At 55.8% G+C, this 23,318-nt stretch overlaps 1 protein-coding gene across 1 annotated transcript in view; it reads right to left on the bottom strand.

The window, feature by feature from the left end:
* bptf (bromodomain PHD finger transcription factor) overlaps positions 1-23,318 on the bottom strand; it is a 60,118-nt gene that overhangs the window by 21,316 nt on the left and 15,484 nt on the right. Inside the window, exons 4-17 of the mRNA XM_035404267.1 lie at positions 18,315-18,515; positions 17,275-17,390; positions 17,177-17,240; positions 12,445-12,612; positions 10,318-10,493; positions 8,945-9,300; positions 8,527-8,658; positions 7,558-7,687; positions 6,420-6,555; positions 5,880-6,227; positions 3,352-5,680; positions 2,038-2,162; positions 869-997; positions 492-642 (exon numbers count right to left, since the gene is read on the bottom strand). Of these exons, the coding sequence (XP_035260158.1) occupies positions 492-642; positions 869-997; positions 2,038-2,162; positions 3,352-5,680; positions 5,880-6,227; positions 6,420-6,555; positions 7,558-7,687; positions 8,527-8,658; positions 8,945-9,300; positions 10,318-10,493; positions 12,445-12,612; positions 17,177-17,240; positions 17,275-17,390; positions 18,315-18,515 (4,561 nt within the window). The remainder of the gene's footprint in view (positions 1-491; positions 643-868; positions 998-2,037; positions 2,163-3,351; positions 5,681-5,879; positions 6,228-6,419; positions 6,556-7,557; positions 7,688-8,526; positions 8,659-8,944; positions 9,301-10,317; positions 10,494-12,444; positions 12,613-17,176; positions 17,241-17,274; positions 17,391-18,314; positions 18,516-23,318) is intronic.

Genomic DNA, 23,318 nt, shown 5'->3' with positions numbered 1-23,318 from the left:
ACGTTTAGTCTGAGGGGCCTACCTTCCTGAAAAAGCTGGGATCTCCCATGTTTAGTCTGAGGGGCCTACCTTTCTGAAAAGGCTTGGATCTCCCACGTTTAGTCTGAGGGGCCTACCTTTCTGAAAAGGCTAGAATCTCCCATGTTTAGTCTGAGGGGCCTACCTTTCTGAAAAGGCTAGAATCTCCCACGTTTAGTCTGAGGGGCCTACCTTTCTGAAAGGGCTCGGATCTCCCACGTTTAGTCTGAGGGGCCTACCTTTCTGAAAGGGCTCGGATCTCCCACGTTTAGTCTGAGGGGCCTACCTTTCTGAAAAGGCTCGGATCTCCCACGTTTAGTCTGAGGGGCCTACATTTATGAAAAGGCTTGGATCTCCCACGTTTAGTCTGAGGGGCCTACCTTCCTGAAAAGGCTGGGATCTCCCACATTTGTCTGAGGGGCCTACCTTTCTGAAAAGGCTTGGATCTCCCACGTTTAGTCTGAGGGGCCTACCTTTCTGAAAAGGCTCGGATCTCCCACAGGTCCAGCTCCTCCTCGGCCACCCAGGTCTCGATCACCACCGGGCCCGTCTGTTTCGGGGTCTCTGGTTTTTTGGGCCTCAGGGCACTCGATCGCAGGCCCTTTCTCTGGGGGGTCGGCGTTTCTTTGGGGGGGGGGGGGGGCAACATTTTAAATTTCAACAACAAGCATGAAATCATAGGCCATACATTTTTGCAAAAGGGAAGACATTATGGTAAATTAAACGAAAAACCCAAAAATCTCTACATTCAGATCTACTTCAGTATTTTTAACTGACAGGAGAGTGTTTAGAGACTTGCAAACAGAAGATTGAAATGTTACCACGGGACATCAACGAAAAAATGCCCTACCTTTGGGGGTTTCGGGAACACCAATGGGACAGATGATCTTCCTGATGCAGTACTCCGATCGAATTCCGTAAGGTCCAACATCTCTGCGTTTGATGATCTCCGTTGTTGTAATTTCAGTCTCTGAAGTTTCTAAGAGGTAAAAAGGACAGGACAGGCTGCAAGTTTGCGCTAAGACACACATGCCACATTCCATTGCTTAAAAAAAAAAACAAAGCACATTAAAACTTCAATGTGTTGTACTTTTTAAAAGTCCTTAACCTATGCTACTCCAGGGTGGTGGAATATGTTATCTTGCTGAGGGAGTAGTGGTTAAACTGCTTAGTGACTACTCCAGGGTGGTGGAATTTGTTATCTTGCTGAGGGAGTAGTGGTTACACTGCTTAGTGACTACTCCAGGGTGGTGGAATATGTTATCTTGCTGTGGGAGTAGTGGTTAAACTGCTTAGTGACTACTCCAGGGTGGTGGAATATGTTATCTTGCTGTGGGAGTAGTGGTTACACTGCTTAGTGACTACTCCAGGATGGTGGAGTATGTTATCTTGCTGTGGGAGTAGTGGTTAAACTGCTTGGTGACTACTCCAGGATGGTGGACTATGTTATCTTACTGTGGGAATAGTGATTAAACTGCTTGGTGAATGGTCCAGGGTGGTGGAGTGTGTTATCTAGCTGTGGGAGTAGTGGTTAAACTGCTTAGAGACTACTCCAGGATGGTGGAGTATGTTATCTTACTGTGGGAATAGTGATTAAACTGCTTGGTGAATGGTCCAGGGTGGTGGAGTGTGTTATCTTGCTGAGGGAGTAGTGGTTAAACTGCTTAGTGACTACTCCAGGATGGTGGAGTGTGTTATCTTACTGTGGGAATAGTGATTAAACTGCTTGGTGAATGGTCCAGGGTGGTGGAGTGTGTTATCTTGCTGTGGGAGTAGTGGTTAAACTGCTTGGTGAATGGTCCAGGGTGGTGGAGTGTGTTATCTTGCTGTGGGAGTAGTGATTAAAATGCTTGGTGAATGGTCCAGGGTGGTGGAGTGTGTTATCTTGCTGTGGGAGTAGTGGTTAATCCGCTTGGTGGTGTTAGGATGAGTTATGAGTATTGCTCTTGTAAATGCAGTGTGGTGATTCGTGGGTGGGTGCGTAGACGGAGGGGGGGGATAAGATACCTGTGCGCTCACCTGTGCGGGTGGTGCCCCCGGTGGAGGACGGCTTCACCGCCATGTCGTCCCACCGGAGGCAGGACCACAGCAGCCTCAGCATCAGGCTCACGCCCGCCAGGGACTTCACCGTCTGGAGCCGGTACCTGAGCACGGGACACCCCACAGGACACGCGTCCAATCAGCACAGAGACCCCCACAACGCGGGCGTCTCATTCGCCGCGGCGCCGGCCCGCTGCACGCGAGCCGCAAAAACGAAAAGCACGAAGCGTTTCCCCCTCGATCCGTTTCCCCGGTGAATTACGACCAATCAACGCGCCCGGAACCAGAGGCCTCCGCCAGAACGACCCTCCTGTTTTGCTTGGGCCAGTTTTTAAAGCTGAACTACTGTTTGGAAAAAAAACGACACAAAGGGAAGATATTCCCTCTATCTGCGCTGGGCTCAAACAGAAAAACATCCTCTGTGTCGCTATTGCAATTTCAACGCTAATCGCTTTAAAAACAGACGATTTGCGCCGACGCACTTACTCTGGATTTCAGATTCAAAAAACAACAAAGCGGTGCTTGGCTGGGGAGAGCAAGACGGATTACAGAACAAACAGCAAAGAGGAGAAACAAATTCTCAGCACAATAACCCCCCCCCCCCCCACCCCGCCCCCCTTCACAACGAGAAGACGTTTAGAGCAGTGGTTCGGTCCTGGGGGACCCCCTGTGTATGCTGGTTTTCATTCCAACCTCAACAGCAATCCCAGAAAAATTTTAACAAGCTGTTAATTTTTCTTAATTAGGTGCTTTTCATGTTTTAGAGCTGGGGCCCCCAGTCTTATCCAGAAAGGGCCAGTGTGGGTGCACACACCTGATCCTGATTCTGCTAATCAAGGTGCTTAGCAATGACTCTAGTGATTGATTAGAAGAATCAGGAGTGTGCACCTGCACTGGCCCTTTCTGGAACCCCAGCTCTAAAACACAAAAAGCACCTAATTAAGAAAAATTAACAGCTTGTTTAAAATTCTGGGACTGCTGTTGAGGTTGGAATGAAAACCAGGGGCGACATAGCTCAGGAGGTAAGACCGATTGTCTGGCAGTCGGAGGGTTGCTGGTTCAAACCCCGCCCTGGGCGTGTCGAAGTGTCCTTGAGCAAGACACCTAACCCCTAACTGCGAATGAAAGGCATCAATTGTAAAGCGCTTTGGATAAAAGCGCTATATAAATGCAGTCCATTTACCATTTACCAAAACCAGCATACACACAGGGGTCCCCCCCCCCCCCCCAGGACCAAGTTTTGAGAACCACTGGTTTGGAGAACATCACCCCCCGCACACGGGACACGCCCACCTCCACGTGATGCCGAAGGTGGGCCGGGGCGAGGGGTAGGGCCAGATGTCCAGGGCGGGCTTGGCGACGTAGCTGAAGACGGGCACCTCGCGGATGCCGCCGCGGCGGGCCAGCTTGCGCAGGTCGTCGTTGGGCAGCACGAAGATGCTCTTCTTGCTGCTCTTGGTGACGAACTTGCGGTAGGAGGGCAGTGCCGTGCCCGAGCGGGTCTTCTTGGCCCGGGAGAACTTGAGCAGCCGCACCCTGTCCCGGGTGGAGTACTCCTTGCTGACGGTCATGGAGGTGACGGAGGAGCCGGCGGCGCCGGCGGCGGCGTCCGTCACGGTGGTGGTGACGGTGGTCCGCCGCTCCTCGGTGACGGACACCACGTCCGGCCGGCTGTCCCGCGCGTCGGGGGAGCTGACCTTGGTCACCGTGGTTTTGGTCATGGTGGTGAGGGTGGAGACGGCGCTGTTCTCCGAGGCGGAGACCACCGCCGGGCGGGGGGCGGCGGCGGCGGCGGAGGCAGCGCTGTGCGTGCTGGAGACCTCGGCGATCTGGACCGTCTTGGACTCGGTGGACACGGTGGTGGTGGTGGTGGTGGTGGTGGTGACCTCTGTGATGACGGTGGTGGGCGGCTCCGCCCCCCTCTGGGCCTCGGAGCAGGCCCCGCTGCTGCTGTCCTCCGTGAAGTCGTTGCTCAGGCTGGACTCCTCGGCCGACGGGACAGGGGACGGGACCATCTTCTTCGGGGGGGCGGCCTCCGCCTCCATGGGCTCCGGCTCGGCGCTGCTGTTCTCCTCGGGCCTCCGGAGCTCCGCCGGGGGGGCGGCGGCGGCGGGGGGGATTTGGGCGGGGGGCAGCGGCGAGGTGACGGTGGAGTCCACCACCTGGACCACGTCGTTGTCCAACCGCGCCACCTTCTCGGGCGGCAGGTAGTCGGCATCCGCCGCCGCCGTCGCCGCGGCGACCCTCCCGCCGTCGAGCGCGGGGGGCGGGGCGGTCTGCAGCAGGGCGGGGGGGAGGAGGGCCGCGCTGTTCGACGTCTCCTTGGACGCGTCGGCCGCCAGGTCGCCGTTCATCAGCGGGCGCAGCGGGTCCCGCAGGGGAAGCGCCCCGTCCGCGCCGGCCTTGGCCACGTTGTTCACCTTCGCCTCCACGTTGTTGCTCAGGCCCGGGGCGGACGCCTCTCTCGCGGGGGTCCTGCAGTCCCGGAGGGCTTTGTTTTCGCCGCCGTCCTTCCCGTTCACCTGCACCGCCGCGGCGGGGGGCGGCTTCTCCGCTTCCTCCGCGGCCTTGGTCCCCGCCTCGCGGTTGCCGTCGGCGCCCGCGCCTTCCCTGTCCTTGCGCTCTCCGCCCTCCCCGTACCCGCCGTGCTTCTTGCCGTTCTCCTCCGCCGCGGTCGGCTCCCCGCGGGCGTCGGGGAGGCGCGCTTTCTCCTTGGGTTCGGGCTGAAGGAATTCGGACGGCTGACGCGACCGGGCCTCCTCCTCCTCCCCCTCGCGGTCTTGGCTCTTCTGAGAGGCCGGCGTGAGGGCGGAGTTGCCGTCGGGCGCGGGCCCCGGCAGAGCGGACGTCGTCACTGCGCTCCCGAGGTCGTCCCGCCCGGCCCTGGCGGGGGCGGCGGCGTCGCCCTCGGGCTCAGTGACGGTCTGGCTCTCTCTCGGAGACGCCTCGGACTGAGCGTCCGCAGTCCTTAGGGCCTGGGAGGCGGGCTCTGGCTCGGAGCCGTTCCCCCTGCAGGCCGAGGCCGAGCCCGCCTCCTGCGTCCCGGGCCCGGCCGAGCTCGGCTTCAGCTCAGCGCCGGACCCCGCCGAAACGTCCCGTTTGGGAGCCGGTTCAGCGGCCACGGCCCCCGCCTCCTGACAGGGCGCCGGGGTTTCGGGCTTGACGCTCGCGGGCGCGGTCTCCGCGGCGGCGGCGCCGGGCGCAACGGCCGCGCCCCCGCCCGTCTTCGGAAGGCCCGGCGCTTCCGGCGCTCTGCTCGGCGCGGGGTTCGCCGCCGAGGCCGCGGCGACGGGCTTGGCCTCGAGCTTGATCCTGGGCGCGGGCTGGGGGGCCGCGACGGCGCCCCGCGCGCCCGCCTTGACCAGGGAAGACTGCTTGAGGCGCTCCAGCCGCTGCTTCTCCTCCAGGGTGAACTGCCGGACGCGGCGCTCCAGCAGCCCGTCCAGCTTGGAGGCCTTCACCTTCTTCTTGTACGCCGTGCGCAGCTGGAAGCCCTCGCTCACGTTCACCACGTCGTAGTTGAAGGGCCTCTGCGGGGATTTGGGCCGGCCCTGGCCCTCGCCCCCGGCCCCCTCGCCCTCTCTGGGCTCCTCCTTCATGTCGCTCTCGCTCTCGCTTTTCCCTGAGAGAGAGAGAGAGAGAGAGAGCAGCAAATCAGGAAAACGGTGACGGAAACACCAGGCTGGCATCTCGCTGCAGTTTAAAACAAGAAGAGCTCTTGCAGTCCATGCTGAGGTGCAGCAGAGCAGCCCGTGGCTTGTGCGCGTGAGTGTGTGTGTGTGTGTGTGTGTGTATGCCAGAATGCGGGACAGTGCAGGTACCTTTTTCTTTATCCGGTCCCGAGTCCATCGGGCTGGCATCGACCTCCATCTTCTCAGCGTCCTCCTCCTCCTCTTCCTCCTCCTCCTCCTCCTCCTTGTCCTGCTCGTCGCCCTTCTCCGCAGGCCGGTCCTTCATCATCTCCGCCATCTTCTCCTCCACCTTGTAGTCCTGGCTCTCCTCCTCGGGCGACTCGCCGGGGGGGAGGCGCTTGCCCGCGTCCGGCTTGCTTTTGGCGGAGTCGTCCGCGGGCCGGTCCTCCGGGCCGGCTCTCGGCTGGCTCCTCCTTTTGTCCACGTCGCACGCGGTCGCGGTCGTCACCGTCGTCATCGTCTTCCCGCTTTTGGCAGCTGACCCGAAAAGAAACGCGACGAGAACAAAAGCACTTAGGGAAAACACGCACGTGTATAAATTCACAGTTATCGTCTGAATCGAGGACAGAGAGAAAAAGGGTGGTTTACGGAGAGGCGGGAGAGGGGGGAAAACAGAAAAAGGGAGGTCGCGAAAAACCGGCCAGACACGACGAGAGGCTCGACCCGTACCCTCCAGCTCCTTGCGGTAGTTGACGTTGGTGTTGCCGGGCAGTTTGGGGACGAAGCGGTGCACGTGGGTCTTGCTGATCCAGCTCCACCCGCCGTAGCCCGTCACTCGATACTCCTCCCCTTTCTGCTTCCACACCTGCACACAGAACGGAGCGCGGAGAAAAAACAAAATATATGAGGCTCAGGCGAACACCGATCGATCGGTCAACCACATCACTTACGAGTGGAGTGTAGCACAGTGGGTAAGGAACTGGGCTTGTAACCGAAAGGTCGCAGGTTCGATTCCCGGGTAAGGACACTGCCGTTGTACCCTTGAGCAAGGTACTTAACCGGAATTGCTTCAGTATATTGCTTCAGTATATGTCCAGCTGTATAAATGGATACAATGTAAAATGCTATGTAAAAGTTGTGTAAGTCGCTCTGGGTAAGAGCGTCTGCTAAATGCCTGTAATGTAATGTAAGAGTGAGCGACACTGCAGGTTGCCGTGGGAACCAAATCTGCATTCAGACTATTCCGGAGGTTAATGCTGAAGTTCCCACAAGCAAAGACCGTGAAAGATTCATGGTCAGTGTTCAGGGTCAGAAAACAATTGAGCATGCAATTGAGAGCTTCAATGTAGCTCAAATCATTCGCAAAGAACCTTCCTGTTTGACTTGAATGGCGTACCTCACCCAACAGGCCTTGTCCACTAATGGGCTTCTCTGAATTTTCAGCTTGTCATACCTCTAGATAATGACCCACCCATTATACACTTCCTGTCTCTGGGGATAGTGGGGACAAGGCTAACGTAGGGCATGTGGGCCTCTGTCAAGCAGGCTCAGCAGTCAAGTTGACTCATTTATTCATTTTAGGCATTCAGGTATCAGGTAGTTAGTTAGTACAGCGCATAACAGCTACTGTTGCATGGCAAATGCCCTCCTTACTCTGCCACAAGATCACATTTTCACTGCATTGCGGACTTCAGTTAGACACGTAACATAAATCTAAACAAATTTACAATGGTGTTAATCCACCACCGCAGAAATACAGGGCAGTGTCAGTAATCAAGTGGTTCCCCTCAGGGTGTACCTCAGCACCAGCCTGTAGTTCCCTGGCCTTTCAGGCCCCAGTGAAACCCGGCTCATGTGACCCACTCACCTGGTGCTTTATGGGAAAGGTGTACTTCACCCAGGTGGCCTGCTGCATGGTCTCCTCCTCCTCCAGCTTCTTCTCCCTCTTCTTCACCTTCTCCTTCTCCTCTCGCTCGATGGAGGTCATTCGATGCAACCTGAAGAGGGATTGGAAAGGAGGGGGAAGAAAAAAAAAAAACACATGAAGAGGATGCCACAAACTTACCTTGAGAAACACGTAGCTTAAGACTTAAGAAGCTCAGCCAAGATCAAAGGGGGCGGCTGGGCAGGCGGGGGCGGGGGGGGTAACTCCCGGGCTGGTTTTGGCGCAGGTCCAAGGATAACAGACCCGGCCCCTGGGCGCCCCCCCCCCCCCCCCCCCGGGGTACAGGTACAGGGTGGGCTGCTTCTGCACGCGCTCAGAACAGACCTGGCCCAGCCCAGGCCAGGAAGCCCCTTCCGCTCGGCGGGGGCATAACTCGGCTCTTTGAGCGGGGGGGGGGGGGGGGGGGGGGGGGGGATGCGGTCAGACCCCAGGAATGGCCGGACGGGCAGGCAGGCGGGCGGGCGGGCGGCGGCCGTGCGCAAATGTTTTCTCCCGCGCGGGACGGCTTTGATCCGCTGCCCATCCAGGCGCCCCGTAAACATCCTCCGTGACGCACGCCTGGGAGGGCTCCCGTTAGCCGTTAGCGCTGTTTTGGCTGGACCGCAACAGCCGGGGCCAGCCCCACAAACGCGAATGTCTGTGACTGACTGAGTGACCGAGTGAGTGACGAAGTTACACCATTGGTCGGCCGAGTTATGAAGTGGCACTATTGGCCGGCTGAATCACGTGTGTTAGCTCCAGCACATTTGCTAGGTTTTGACCTGGTCTTGTTTCTTCTTCTATGGATGTCATGGCTTTCGAGGACTGAATTCAGTAAAAAAAACAAAGGGGGGGGGGGTCGGGGGTGGGGAACCAAACCGAGCTCTGGCCCGCGGCGGCACGGTCACTCGCCTGGTGTGTCCGAGGGAGTCCTTCCACACGGGCAGGAGGGCCACCGGCTTTATGGCGCACTCCAAGATGGCCAGGGCCAGGGCGAACTCCCGCGCCTTGCTGCACATCTGCACCGCCTTGATCCAGTTGGACCTGCGCCGAGGAACACAAGAGCGCCACATGTCAATCAATCAATCCATCAATCACTATTTACTTATACAGCACGTTTCATACAGTGGCTGTAGCCCAAAGTGCAGCACACCTGAGCCGCCTTGATCCAGTTGGACCTGCTGAGAAACGCAAGAGCGCAACGTGTAGCCCAAAACAACGCGCGCTAACAAAACAAAACAAAAAAAAACCCCATTCACTGCACAATACCGTCGCCACCACTCCTCAAAATACCTTTTCGTTTTTTTGTTTTTTTTTCCCCAGCGGGTACCTGTGAGAGGCCCAGTTGGGGTGGAGGAAGGGCGCGGGGATGTTGTTCTCCAGCTGCACGATGGTCAGCCGCAGGGTGGAGATGGTGAGCATCTTGGAGCCGTGGACCGAGCCGTTCCACTTGAAGTCGCCCGCCGGGGTCATGCAGAACTTGTGGGCCAGGTGGCGCCGCTTGTCGTGGTCCTCGCGGTGCTGGTGCTTGTTGAGGGCCAGGGTGTTGGTGCTGTACTGGTTGTGGTAGACCCGGTACTTGCCCTCCTGGCCCAGCTTGAAGAAGTTACTCAAGGTGCCCTTCATCACTATTTCCTTCTTGGTGCTCAGACGAGACACTTCTCCTTGAGTGCTTACAGTGAGGATCTGGGGGGGGGGGGGGGGAGAAGGGGGAGGGGGAGAGGGCAAAGGCTCTGTCAGCACTCCGAATCAGACACATTAAGGCTAACACCCAGGAGTATGAAAAACAGCTCGCGGGCCAGGATGGAATCGTTAACCTCATTTCCATGACGTCCTGAAAAACTACAGATACGCAGCCACCTCCACGAAACAAAGGCCGAATAAAAAATAAAAAATAAATTAAACCACGATATGAAATATTTGCAATTCTTTGCGGGACACGGTTCAACTTTGCAGTTCACGCAGTCTTTCTTCTTCGCTGGCCGCGAACGGGTTGTTGTTCTTGATGTGGGGAAAACCAAACACCGCTTCTCTGCCCACCCTTTCCTTTACACAACAGAAAAGTCAGCTATCGTAGCACCCCGCCGTCCGCCACGCAGGAAGGCGTGGAATGACGAACGCAAACAGTCCACGGCGTTGAAGCCTCGAACCGCAAACTTTCACACAGAACATGTTTTCTTCCCAAGGAGAAGAGAAAACAGACCACTGTATGACTCACAGCGATATGAAAGCATACGATGCAGGAATAAACTTGGTGAGGCATCGTCTGCGCACAGACCAAAAACATGTGGCTGAGGAAACCTTGTTTGAGATAAAACAACATGAGCTCCATTCTGTAATTAACCTGCATTCATACCGTCCGCACACCAGTACGCAGCCGCTATAGCACCAGCTTCCTCACGTGAAACAAAGTTCCACTTTACATCTCCTAAGATAATAATAAATAAAAACATTAAGACAAAATTTTATATTATCAACCAATAGTCAGGCCACTGAAAAAAATGTTGTAATGACGACGTTAAACTCTCCTTCTCCCTCCCTCCATCCCTCTCTCCTTCCCTCCCTCCCTCCCCCCTTTCCCTCCCTCCCTCCATCTCCCTCTCCCTCCCATCCTCCATCCCTCTCTCCATCCCTCCCCCCCTTTCCCTCCCTCCAACCCTCCCTTTCTCCCCCTCTCCTCCCCTCCCTGTCTCCCTCTCTCACCTCCTTGCCCTCCTTGAAGGCCTTGTTGGCCTCGTGGGCGGCTGCGGCCACTTGCTGGCTCTTCAGCTGGCTCAGCTTGCTCTCCGGGTTCCGCAGGCGCGTCACCATGCGCGTGGACGCCAGGGTGCCCCGGGCCCCGCCCGCTCCCTCGCCGTTCGACTTCTCCTTCCCCTCACCTGCGGGACGCGCGCGCACACACACAGACACGCACACGCAGGCACGCACAGAGACACAGACACACAAACAAGCAAACATTACATTACATTACAGGCATTTGGCAGACGCTCTTACCCAGAGCGACGTACAACAAAGTGTGTAACCATGACCAGGAACAAGTGTGTCGAAACCCCTAGAGAGAAGTACCGGTCCAAATGCAGGGAACAACCGCATAGTTCAACTTGGACCCTGAAGGTTAAACTGATTAACACTAACACAAACAAGAACAGCAACAATGCAGTCTATGCAAAAATACAAGCAGTAGTTAAGACACGTGCATTAACTAAGTCACCTACGAAACAGCTACCTAGTTACACCCCTAAGCTAACAAAACACACACACACACACACCCACACGCACACGCACACGCACAGACACACACACACACGCACACACACACAGTCTGCGTGAGTGAGCGCACGCTCACAGTTCAGCCCACAGCACCAGGCTTCTTTCAATGGCGCGTTCATACGGGGAATGACTCATCTGAACCAAACTAAACTACATCATTTGCATCGCCTCTTCCGCGCAGACGTCCTCAGAATCGACTGTTTCCAGCTAAGCTCACACCTGAGTCTCTACAGCACCGTGAGAGCCTGTGTGTGTCTGTGCAGCACTGTGAGAGCCTGTGTGTGTCTCTACAGCACTGTGAGAGCCCCTGAGTCTCTACAGCACTGTGAGAGCCCCTGAGTCTCTGCAGCACTGTGAGAGCCTGTGTGTGTCTCTACAGCACTGTGAGAGCCTGTGTGTGTCTCTACAGCACTGTGAGAGCCTATGTGTGTCTCTACAGCACTGTGAGAGCCTGTGTGTGTCTCTGCAGCACTGTGAGAGCCTGTGTGAGTCTCTGCAGCACTGTGAGAGCCCCTGAGTCTCTACAGCACTGTGAGAGCCTGTGTGAGTCTCTACAGCACTGTGAGAGCCCGTGTGTGTCTCTACAGCACTGTGAGAGCCTGTGTGAGTCTCTGCAGCACTGTGAGAGCCTGTGTGTGTCTCTACAGCACTGTGAGAGCCTGTGAGAGCCTGTGTGAGTCTCTGCAGCACTGTGAGAGCCTGTGTGAGTCTCTACAGCACTGTGAGAGCCTGTGTGAGTCTCTACAGCACTGTGAGAGCCTGTGTGAGTCTCTGCAGCACTGTGAGAGCCTGTGTGAGTCTCTACAGCACTGTGAGAGCCTGTGAGAGCCTGTGAGTGTCTCTACAGCACTGTGAGAGCCTGTGTGTGTCTGTGCAGCACTGTGAGAGCCTGTGTGTGTCTGTGCAGCACTGTGAGAGCCTGTGAGTCTCTATAGCACTGTGAGAGCCTGTGTGTGTCTCTACAGCACTGTGAGAGCCTGTGTGTCTCTACAGCACTGTGAGAGCCCCTGAGTCTCTACAGCACTGTGAGCGCCCCTGAGTCTGTGCAGCACTGTGAGAGCCTGTGTGAGTCTGTGCAGCACTGTGAGAGCCTGTGTGAGTCTGTGCAGCTCTGTGAGAGCCTGTGTATCAGCACTGTGAGAGCCTGTGTGTGTCTCTACAGCACTGTGAGCTCCTGAGTCTCTACAGCACTGTGAGAGCCTGTGTGAGTCTCTACAGCACTGTGAGAGCCTGTGTGAGTCTCTACAGCACTGTGAGAGCCTGTGTGAGTCTCTGCAGCACTGTGAGAGCCTGTGTGTGTATCTACAGCACTGTGAGAGCCTGTGTGTGTCTCTACAGCACTGTGAGAGCCTGTGTGTGTCTCTGCAGCACTGTGAGAGCCTGTGTGTGTCTCTGCAGCACTGTGAGAGCCTGTGAGAGCCTGTGAGAGTCTCTACAGCACTGTGAGAGCCTGTGAGAGCCTGTGTGAGTCTCTACAGCACTGTGAGAGCCTGTGAGAGCCTGTGAGAGCCTGTGAGAGCCTGTGAGAGCCTGTGAGAGCCTGTGAGAGCCTGCTCGTACCCGTGTCATCCAGGCTGGTGACGGAGGACTGGGAGGACTTGTCGGCGATGTCGGGCTCCTCGGGGCCCTTGGGCGGCTCGGAGGCGGACGCGTGGCTGCTGTTGCTGTTCTCGTCACTGGGCTGCGGGGGCTGGGCCAGGGCGGACTCGCCCTCCTCGCTGGACTTATCTGGGGGGGGCACATTAAAAAAATAAAATAAAATGAAAAACACACAGCCAATCAGTCTCGAGCATCATGTCGCACCTCATCTGAGGATATGGGAGGTGAAATGGCACACACTGCATTATCCACAGCTCAAACTCAGAAATGTATTCCTCTAAAGCTAGTCAGTTAAAATCTGTTAACTCATAGTGAACTCATGACAAATTATATCTAACTTATGAGGCACAAAGTACCACAACTATTGGACATTACTCATTATGTTACAGTCGTAATGTCTTTAAGCAGGCATACACATGGAGAGGTAAGCATTACTAACTCAGTATCCCAAAAGTTCCCACAGCTCAAGTTTGCAATTAAAGTTTGATAGCGTGACAGCTCCCCCTAGTGGCTAGCCGCACACTCGCGTTCCCTCAACGGCCTCCTCAGACTTGGTAAGCGACCGCGCATAATTAGCTCAGCACAAAAAGGAGCGCCAATCTTCAGCTCCGCGGACGAAGGCACACGGGAGCAGGCCGGTCGAAAGATAGCGCAGCATCCCAAACCGCTCAGTCAGAGAGCAGCAAGACGGAGAGCACACACGTCACTGCACCACAAAAAGCACAACCACCATTTCACAACAACCTGCACTTAAGCAACGCACACGGAACAGAGAATTATGCGAGCTTCTTTTCGGCTCAAAGCGGGCCGAAAAAAATAGCGCAGTTTTATTTATTTATTTATTTATTTAAATTAATTTGGCACCCAAGGTGAGGCAGAGCACGTCCAATTCCCACCCCAAATTTGGAAGGGCTGAACTGCAGCCGCATACATGCGTGAGCCCCACTGCCAATTCGAGAGCGTTGTCTAGACCGCGGTTCTCTGAGACACCGCGGACTGCAGCTACGCTCTCACAGAGCAGAGTCACAGGACTTCTCATACGCGGCTTTGCCTGCAATCTACAGGCGCCCGACTGACCAGCAGGGGTCGCCAGATAGCAAACCCTGTCCCAACTGAACCCTCCCAATTCCCAGGGCAAGCCAATGGCCAATCCCTAGGCACCTACTGGCCACTGTCGGTACTGCGTGTCACTTCCACATGAACTGTGCCTGAAGTACACCCAAAAACCCACAGAGGGCGCTGCGGTTGTGCCAGCTCATCAATACAAAACCGGTCAGCTCCCATTCGTGGATGGATTAAGGCAGTGGCAACCAATCCTGCTCCCCGAGATCTACCATCCTTTAGGTCTTCATTCAACCATAATTTGGCACACCTGACTCTACTAAATAGCAGCTCCACAAGACCTCTAGCTGTTGAATGAGGCTTGCTTTGCTTGGGTTAAAGTGAAAACCTACAGGACGGTAGATCTCCAGGAACAGGGTTGTTTACCACTGGTTTAAGGGTGCAGGTTTGTGAGGTGAAGGACGCCAGCAGGGCCAGACGTGATTGGCTACTGCTCTGTTCTGTGTGACTCCTTAAGTGTCGGTTGTTTTCACAGCAGCACAGCCCGAGCGATGGAGAGATGGCAGGGCATCGCGATCAATCCAGAGACAAGAGCATAAACCGTGAACATGCGAGCACAACAGACAGACAGATGCATGTAAAAAATTATGAAAATTAAAAAAAGAATAATAAACCCAAAGAAATCGTAATCGTCCACCAGGGAAGGTCAGACCAGCGTAGCCGCACATGCTAAACGTGCAGGCTGTGACCGTCGCTCGGCTGGAGGGGGGGGGGCACAGCGCACAGTAATCAGAAGCAGCAGCACGTCAGGAGGATTCTCATTTACATAATGCAAATGGGGCACATGGAGGGGTCAGACAGGATCACCTATCTCAGAACTGAAACATGCACAAAAAAAAAAGAAAAATCAGATTTTCACGTTTGCTTCGCGGTTCTGCGGATGAGATGGGGCTGACTGGGGGAGACAGAACCGGGTTTGAATGGGGCTGACTGGGGGAGACAGAACCGGGTTTGAATGGGGCTCACTGGGGGAGACAGAACCGGGTTTGAATGGGGCTCACTGGGGGAGACAGAAGCGGGTTTGAATGGGGCTGACTGGGGGAGACAGAACCGGGTTTGAATGGGGCTCACTGGGGGAGACAGAAGCGGGTTTGAATGGGGCTCACTGGGAGACAGAAGCGGGTTTGAATGGGGCTGACTGGGGGAGACAGAAGCGGGTTTGAATGGGGCTCACTGGGAGACAGAACCGGGTTTGAATGGAGCTCACTGGGGGAGACAGAACCGGGTTTGAATGGGGCTCACTGGGAGAGACAGAACCGGGCTTGAATGGGGCTCACTGGGAGAGACAGAACCGGGTTTGAATGGGGCTCCCTGGGACAGACAGAACCAGGTTTGAATGGGGCTCACTGGGAGAGACGGAACCGGGTTTGAATGGATCTCACTGGGAGACAGAACCGGGTTTGAATGGGGCTCACTGGGAGAGACGGAACCGGGTTTGAATGGATCTCACTGGGAGACAGAACCGGGTTTGAATGGATCTCAGTGGGAGACAGAACCGGGTTTGAATGGATCTCACTGGGAGACAGAACCGGGTTTGAATGGATCTCACTGGGAGACAGAACCGGGTTTGAATGGAGCTGACTGGGAGACAGAACCGGGTTTGAATGGGGCTCACTGGGAGACAGAACCGGGTTTGAATGGGGCTCACTGGGAGACAGAACCGGGTTTGAATGGGGCTCACTGGGAGACAGAACCGGGTTTGAATGGGTCTCATTGAGACACAGAACCGGGTTTGAATGGGGCTCACTGGGAGACAGAACCGGGTTTGAATGGGGCTCACTGGGAGACAGAACCGGGTTTGAATGGATCTCACTGGGAGACAGAACCGGGTTTGAATGGAGCTGACTGGGAGACAGAACCGGGTTTGAATGGGGCTCACTGGGAGACAGAACCGGGTTTGAATGGGGCTCACTGGGAGACAGAACCGGGTTTGAATGGGGCTCACTGGGAGACAGAACCGGGTTTGAATGGGTCTCATTGAGACACAGAACCGGGTTTGAATGGGGCTCACTGGGAGACAGAACCGGGTTTGAATGGGGCTCACTGGGAGACAGAACCGGGTTTGAATGGATCTCACTGGGAGACACAGAACCGGGTTTGAATGGGGCTCACTGGGAGACAGAACCGGGTTTGAATGGGGCTCACTGGGAGAGACAGGACCGGGTTTGAATGGGGCTCACTGGGAGACACAGAACCGGGTTTGAATGGGGCTCACTGGGAGACAGAAGCGGGTTTGAATGGATCTCACTGAGACAGAACCGGGTTTGAATGGAGCTCACTGGGAGACAGAACCGGGTTTGAATGGGGCTCACTGGGGGAGACAGAACCGGGTTTGAATGGGGCTCACTGGGAGACACAGAACCGGGTTTGAATGGGGCTCACTGGGAGACACAGAACCGGGTTTGAATGGGGCTCACTGGGAGACACAGAACCGGGTTTGAGCGGGTGTTTCCGTTTCCACAGCTGAAATTCTCGACGCGGTGCGGTGCAGAAAAAGATGGCCGCTCCTTCGAGCTCCGATTTTCAAAAGCCTCGCTAAAGTCTTGAGGCCGCTGCGGCGTGTCGTCCCGGCGATGGACCGGCAGCGAAACTCGTTTACCGGCGGACTACGCCGCGAACAAGACGTCTTCTTTATCCTTCCGCTGCTGCCAGGCAACGACCCGGCCTTCATTGTGTGAACTAAACTGTGTTCTTGGGCCAGAAATAGCTGTACGAAATGAGTATCGTACCTTATTGAACCTGTGTTTTTGTAGCTGTCCGTGACCATGAAGTGCACTTTTGTGCATTGCTTTGGATAAAATGTAATGTAATGGAATAAGGAGCACCAATGACCTGCTGCCGAATCCAGCGCGGATGCAGCTACGTTACTTTAGCCACCCAGCTGCACGCACGTCAGCCTCCAGAGACGGACGCTTTGATTCTTATCTTCAGAACCAAATGTTCAGCGCGCTCTTCGTTTTACGCAGGATCGTTACGATTCACGGAAGAACGCGCAGAATCTGACCGTCCGTCTCTACGGTGAGCATCAAACGAGAGAGAGAGAGAGAGAGAGGGGGAGAGAGGGAGAGAGAGAGAGGGAGAGAGGGAGAGAGAGAGAGAGAGAGGGGGAGAGAGAGGGAGAGAGAGAGGGAGAGAGAGACAGAGAGAGAGAGAGAGACAGGGGGAGAGAGAGAGAGAGAGAGAGACAGGGAGAGGGAGAGAGAGGGAGAGAGAGAGAGAGAGGGAGAGAGGGAGGAGAGGGAGGAGAGAGAGGGAGAGAGAGAGAGAGAGAGAGAGAGAGAGAGAGAGGGAGAGAGGGAGAATGGAGGGGGCTCTGACAGAGTGGAGAGCTTTAGCGGGTAGCGGGTGCGCTTCTGAAGACGCAGAGTCAGGCTGCGGTTCGTCCCCCACGATATTTTGGGGTGAATGAGTGGATCTGGAATGGGGCGGGGGGGGGGATGGAGATGCACAGAGACAGCACGCAGTGAGAGAGGCGTCCGCCGGGCAGCAGGGCGAGTGAGTGAGCGAGTGAGCGAGGGGGGGGGCGGAGCGCTGAAGCGTTGCCGGGCGTCGCCGGCGTGGCCCGCTGTACCTGCTGGCTCCTCCGGGCCGGTGGCGGCGGCGGCGGCGGCAGCGGCCGGCCCCTCCTCGCCGCTCTCGGAGGGGGCCCCCCCCCCCGGCCCCCGGGGCCCCCCCGGCGGGGCTGGGCTGCTCGGCCGCGGGGGGGCCGCCGCCGTCGGGCGCGGGCGAGTCGGGCTTCGGCCCCGCGGCGCCGCCGTTCTCCTCTCCAGCAGGGGGCGCCTCTGCTACGGTGGAACGCACAACACAAGACACTCTGGGTCGCCTCCGTCTCTCACAGAGCGCTCCACAAAGCCTACGCTGGGGAGGAGCCCACACGTTCAGTGACAGGACTCCTGTCTGACACTGAGTGAGAATCAAACCCAGCGTGAACTGATGATTCTTCACCAGTGCGACAGGGTTAGGGTACCCATCATGCAGTTTTCTCTCCGGCACAAGAGCACACATTTCGTCAACAGCATGAATTCACACACTGCCAAGCGCCACACACCAAGGACCCTTAAAACACACCCAGCCTGAACCTTTGGAGGTCTGTGAATTGCTGCCACAAAGAGCAATGAATTTAAACAGTTTTTTCAGTTTACAAACGGCATTTTGTCATTTCACACATTTCAAGACATTTTCAGTGTTTTTTTAAAAATGGTTTTCCCCCCTAAGCAGCTCAGTTTGAAATGCCCAATCAATGCTCACGCTGCAACGCTCATGGTAACCTCTTTTATCAAGTCACGTGCAGCTCAACAGCTCGACCAGCAGGGGTCGCTAATGCGCAATGACACATCATTATCCCAGCTGGCCAAAGACCCTCCCTCCCTCCCTCCCTCCCTCCCTGGTCCGGCACGAGCACCAATTACGCGTCGCACTGCAGGGCTGCCGGCCAATCAGCGCTGGCCAGCTCCAGACCCGACACCAGCCTGTGGGGGGGCCCATCCGCACACTGGAACACTGACTCAGCAGCCTGGGCCCTCCAGCAGCACCGTTACGCTGCATTTCATGGTGGAAGTCGGGACCGACGGCAAAACGCCTTCGGAAAGAATCCCGTGTCGGATTCTGAATGTTTAAAAGAGGGCGGCTGAGCTCATAAATACAGGGCTGGAACAGAAGGGGTGAGTGGAGAGGAGGTATAAGGAGGCTGGTCGTTTTGGGGGTCGTACCTGCGGCCGCAGCCTCGCCCTCGTCCACTTTCGGCTCCTCCTGCTCGGGCGGCCCGTCCGGCGGCGGCTGCTCCTCCTCGGGGGGCGGCGGCAGCTCCACCCCGGACTCCCGCCGGGTCTTCTCCGCCTCCTCCGCCGCCCGCCTCTTCACCTCCTCCATCTCTGCGTCCTGCTTGGCCTTCAGCCGCTCCAGGATCTCCTCTGCAAGACCAGGGGCCCCGAGCAGACAGTCAGGCACAGAGAGGGGGGCGGGGGGTGCAGGGGGGGTGAGGGGGTGAGGGGGCGAGGGGCGCAGGGGAGGGGGGCGAGGGGGCAGGGGGGGACGAAGGGGTGAGGGGGGCAAGGGGGCATACCATTCTTGCTCTTCATTGGCTGCCAGAGAGGAAGGCCCTACAGGAGTGTTGCTAAGAGCTTCCTAACAGCAGACTTCTGCAGCCAGCAGGGTTCCTGACACCATCTACTGACCGGGGAGCGACGGTGTCTGTGGCGAACAAGGGGCCTGCTCACGAGAACACCTTGTCAAGCACCGACACCAGCAACATGCTGGTGAGATAACCAACGTCTTCCATTAAGCTATCACATTAAGCATTATAGCACCAGTTTCAGGAGAAAAAGAAACCGGGAGGCAAGCCCTCATAAGCAGATGCCTCCAGCGCCCGCCCAGTTTAGATATAGTCGAAAAACTAACACCTGCTCATCTAAACGGAAACGATTTCAGCATTATATAATGATATGAGTAGCTGTGCAGCTGTGCAGCACATAGCTGCACCTACCCCTACACTACTGCACCTGCCCCACACAACTGCACCTGCCCCACACAACTGCACCTGCCCCACACAACTGCACCTGCCCTACACAACTGCACCTGCCCCACACAACTGCACCTGCCCCACACAACTGCACCTGCCCCACATAGACCTGCCCCACACAACTGCACCTGCCCCACACAACTGCACCTGCCCTACACAACTGCACCTGCCCCACATAGCTGCACCTGCCGCACACAACTGCACCTGCCCCACATAGACCTGCCCCGCACAGACAGACATGGCTGCACCGCTGGGCTCTAATTTCATTGAAGAGAAACCGGAGAAGCTGAAGAGAACCTGCATAATGAGCTAACTGTTTTGGCTGGGGGAGGGGGGTGGGGGTTAGGGGGGGACTCTTCACCTGTCTGTGTCAGACTGTGGCACGCCGACAGAGCTTTCACTCAAAATCAAACAAAAACAACAAGAGACAAAACTACAATTAACTTGTAGTAATAAAAAAAAAAAAAAATACTAACATTAAAAATAAACGGCTAAACCAGGACAAATGAACAATTACAAATTTCAGAAATTAAACGCTCAAATACATTCAAATGGACCGTGTTCTAAATGACCACATACTGTGGCTGAGGAACCACCTTAAGTTTGCACCTAATCAACCAGCAAAAATCACCACCAGAGAAAACACACGACACCCTTACCACAGGGAAAAAGTGTCAAGGGAGACCGAGATCAAAGCCAGAGGAACAAAAGACAAACGTCCGCGCAAGTTGGCATGGAAACATCGATGACCTCACAGTTCACACTCGCACGCCGCGTCGTTACACCACAATGCTCACGAGAGCGCACTCGGCAACGCGCAAGGGGACCCCGTCCTGGTGGAAATATCACCAAGCGCACCAGACAGTCACAGCCTGGAGAACGACAAAAGACCATTTCCTGGAATGAAAATGCTAATCGTTTGAGGGGTGGGGGGGGGGGGGAATAACCCCCCCCAAGTGATTTATTGTTGGATCTGATTTAGGAATTGATCTCATTTCCTCCTCCACTGTAGCGGGGGCAGCCGTGCAGGAAGAAGATTTCTTTCTGGGGGGGGGGGGGGCAGCGCAGAGAGCTGTGCCAATGTCTCATTCCTGGAGACAATCTGGGCTGTGTTGCTCAGTGAATGACAATCTGCCTAAGCGTGCATATGTTCCGTCTGTGCGCTGGAAGTGGGGGGGCGTGGTGGTGGGGGGGGGGGGGGGGGGCAGCCATTCCGCGGGACGCGCCAACGACGTTACAAATCGACCGAAATCTCAGCTGCTCCGCTCCCCAAAGCGGGAACGAACGAGCTTCCGTTTCCAAGCGACCGCCGTCTGGCCATTTCATCAATGTCTTCAACAACAACGACAAATAAAATTTTAATAAAAAAATTTTAAAAAGAGGGGGGGTGGGGGGAGAAACAGCAAGAGGCATTTTTCAGGAGGTTGAGCAAAATCCTTCCCCGTTCCAGACGAAAATGAATTTGCTGTGCGAAAACCTTTTCTTCGAAAGCACCTTTACGGTCTAACAATGGGAGTAAAATTTCAGCTGGTTCATGTCTGTGTGGGTCTGTACGATTCCCTCCCTACTGCTCCCCTGGAGGCTAATTACTGTGCAGAAGCCACTGGTCCCTCATCTCCCTCTCCACGGGACCCACAATGCACCTCTCCACTGGTCCCTCATCTCCCTCTCCACGGGTCCCACAATGCACCTCTCCACTGGTCCCTCATCTCCCTCTCCACGGGACCCACAATGCACCTCTCCACTGGTCCCTCATCTCCCTCTCCACGGGTCCCACAATGCACCTCTCCACTGGTCCCTCATCTCCCTCTCCACGGGACCCACAATGCACCTCTCCACTGGTCCCTCATCTCCCTCTCCACGGGTCCCACAATGCACCTCTCCACTGGTCCCTCATCTCCCTCTCCACGGGTCCCACAATGCACCAGCTCTCAGGGAGCTCTGCTCAGCCTGGCTGCCAGGGCTCACCTGCACCACAGGCTGGAGCAGGGAGTGTCCCTCCCCCCCTTTAACACACCCCCCCCCCCCCAACATCATCCACCACCACCATCTCACTCTCCCCGTCTACTTCTGCTTCATACGGCCTCTCCCCTTCACTCCCGTATGCGCTCAGAGACTATCACTACATTTTAATCTCTCTCTCTCACACACACACACATACCCCCCCACACACACACACTCTCTCTCTCACACACACACACACACACACACTCTGTCTCTCTCTCACACACAAACATACATACTCTCTCACACACACACACACTCATTCATTCAAACACACACACAGACACACACACTCATTCAAAAACACAGACACACACACACACACTCTGTCTCTCTCTCACACACACAAACATACATACTCTCTCTCACACACACACACACACACACTCTCTCACACACACATACAAACACCCTCACTCTCTCATACACGCTCGCTCACATACACTCACTCACTCAAACACACACACACACATTCACTCAAACACACAGACACACACACTCTATCTCCCCCCGACACACACACACTGCTGTTCCTGCTGTCAGCCCACCAGCTCCCTGACGTGATGGGAGAGCTGACCCATGACCGTGGAAGAGGACCAGAGGTTTCACTAAAAAGCCTCACAGTCACAACGCACAAGCCCAAAAAAAAGACAAGGTACAGAGCGCAGTCTGAGGAAGACACACCAGCGCACTGATGCGTACACACGCACGGGACGGGGGTCAGCTCGACACACTCCAGCCGCCCGGAACAGCACCCCGAGGCCAGCGTGCGGCGTTCTGAGAGCGAAACGACACGGGGGGAATAAACCAGCCGTCCAACCAGGGGAGACGACACGGAGGGAATAAACCAGCCGTCCAACCAGGGGAGACGACACGGAGGGAATAAACTGGCCGTCCAACCAGGGGAGACGACACGGAGGGAATAAACCAGCCGTCCAATCAGGGGAGACGAGACGGGGGGAGATGGCGGGGGGAGAGGGTGGGGAGAGGGGAGGGGAGGGGAGCGGGATGGAGATTAGCGCTCCATTGTAGCGCCACGCGCACGCCATTAGCCCACACAGGAGGGTCGCCGCGCGCCTCGCCAACACAAAGACGCCCACCCGCCACGAGCTTCGGCCGTCCGCCACGTCCTCCTCCTCCTCCTCCCGTGGCCTGCTGGGTAATCTGGCCACGGACCCACGCTGCGGGACGACGATGTTTCAATTACGCGCCCGGCTGAGCGGCGGAGCAGGCGCAGCGCCCGCTCTTCACCAGCAGGGGGAGACACAGCTAAACCAGCCGCCAAACAACGCACGTTTCAAAATACGAAATGCAAAGCGCCAATCTTTTCAATCTAATTCTGTGGTATCTCTCAATACGCATCATTTTAAATTCATAAAGTTACTCGCAAAACTCCAGTAAAAGCATCGATGTAAATGTAACAGAGGGCAGCTTTATTTCCCAAAGGTAGAAATATGGCAAACACACTGCAGACTTTCCAGCGCTTCCCAGCTGATATCAGTCAGCACTAGCTGGTAGGGGTGCGACCGTACGCGTATTCGTACCGAAACCGGTGCGGGACTTTTAGTCTTGCTTTCTTGAACGGGAATAACTTTTTTTATTCCAGCTGAATTTAATTCTAAACTCCCAAGTTCCCGCCGGTGCCCTGACATTTGCAAAGGGCCGGACGTTGTTAGTTCAGCTCACCCTTCACCGGTACGGCAGATTTAAACGAGAAGCCGGAGCGCGAGAGACCCTCCAGTATCATTCAATCTGACAATGTTCCAGCTGAAATTGGGTACGTCGCTGTCAGTACATGGAGCACGACAATTCATCCGAGACAGCATCAGCCTGACCGTGCCCATTACTGGAACGAGGAACACACAGACCGGAGCGCAGGCCCTTCTCCCCCCCCGTAGCATTCTCCCCCAGGCTCCCCCCTGCCTATTAGCTCTGGTTCAAAGCGACAAAGCACAGAAGGGTCATGGGAAATGTAGTTCATATTTAAAGGGTAACATTTCCTTGGATTCAAGGCCCCTAGATCAATCAGGTATTTTTCCAACTGCATCTCCAGGGAAATGTCAACACTTTCCAGAATTATTTTCAAATTTGAGGCGTGCGGAGGAGGTTTCAGTCTAAACACTCCATGCTGAAATGTAAACATGCAGTATATACTACACACCACAAAAAAAATATTGCAAAGTTTTGAAAA

The sequence above is a fragment of the Anguilla anguilla genome, chromosome 2, assembly GCF_013347855.1.
Source record: "Anguilla anguilla isolate fAngAng1 chromosome 2, fAngAng1.pri, whole genome shotgun sequence".
NCBI lineage: Eukaryota > Metazoa > Chordata > Actinopteri > Anguilliformes > Anguillidae > Anguilla > Anguilla anguilla.
Note: the sequence above shows the minus strand (reverse complement) of the source record. Positions and strands in the feature narration are given on the sequence as shown.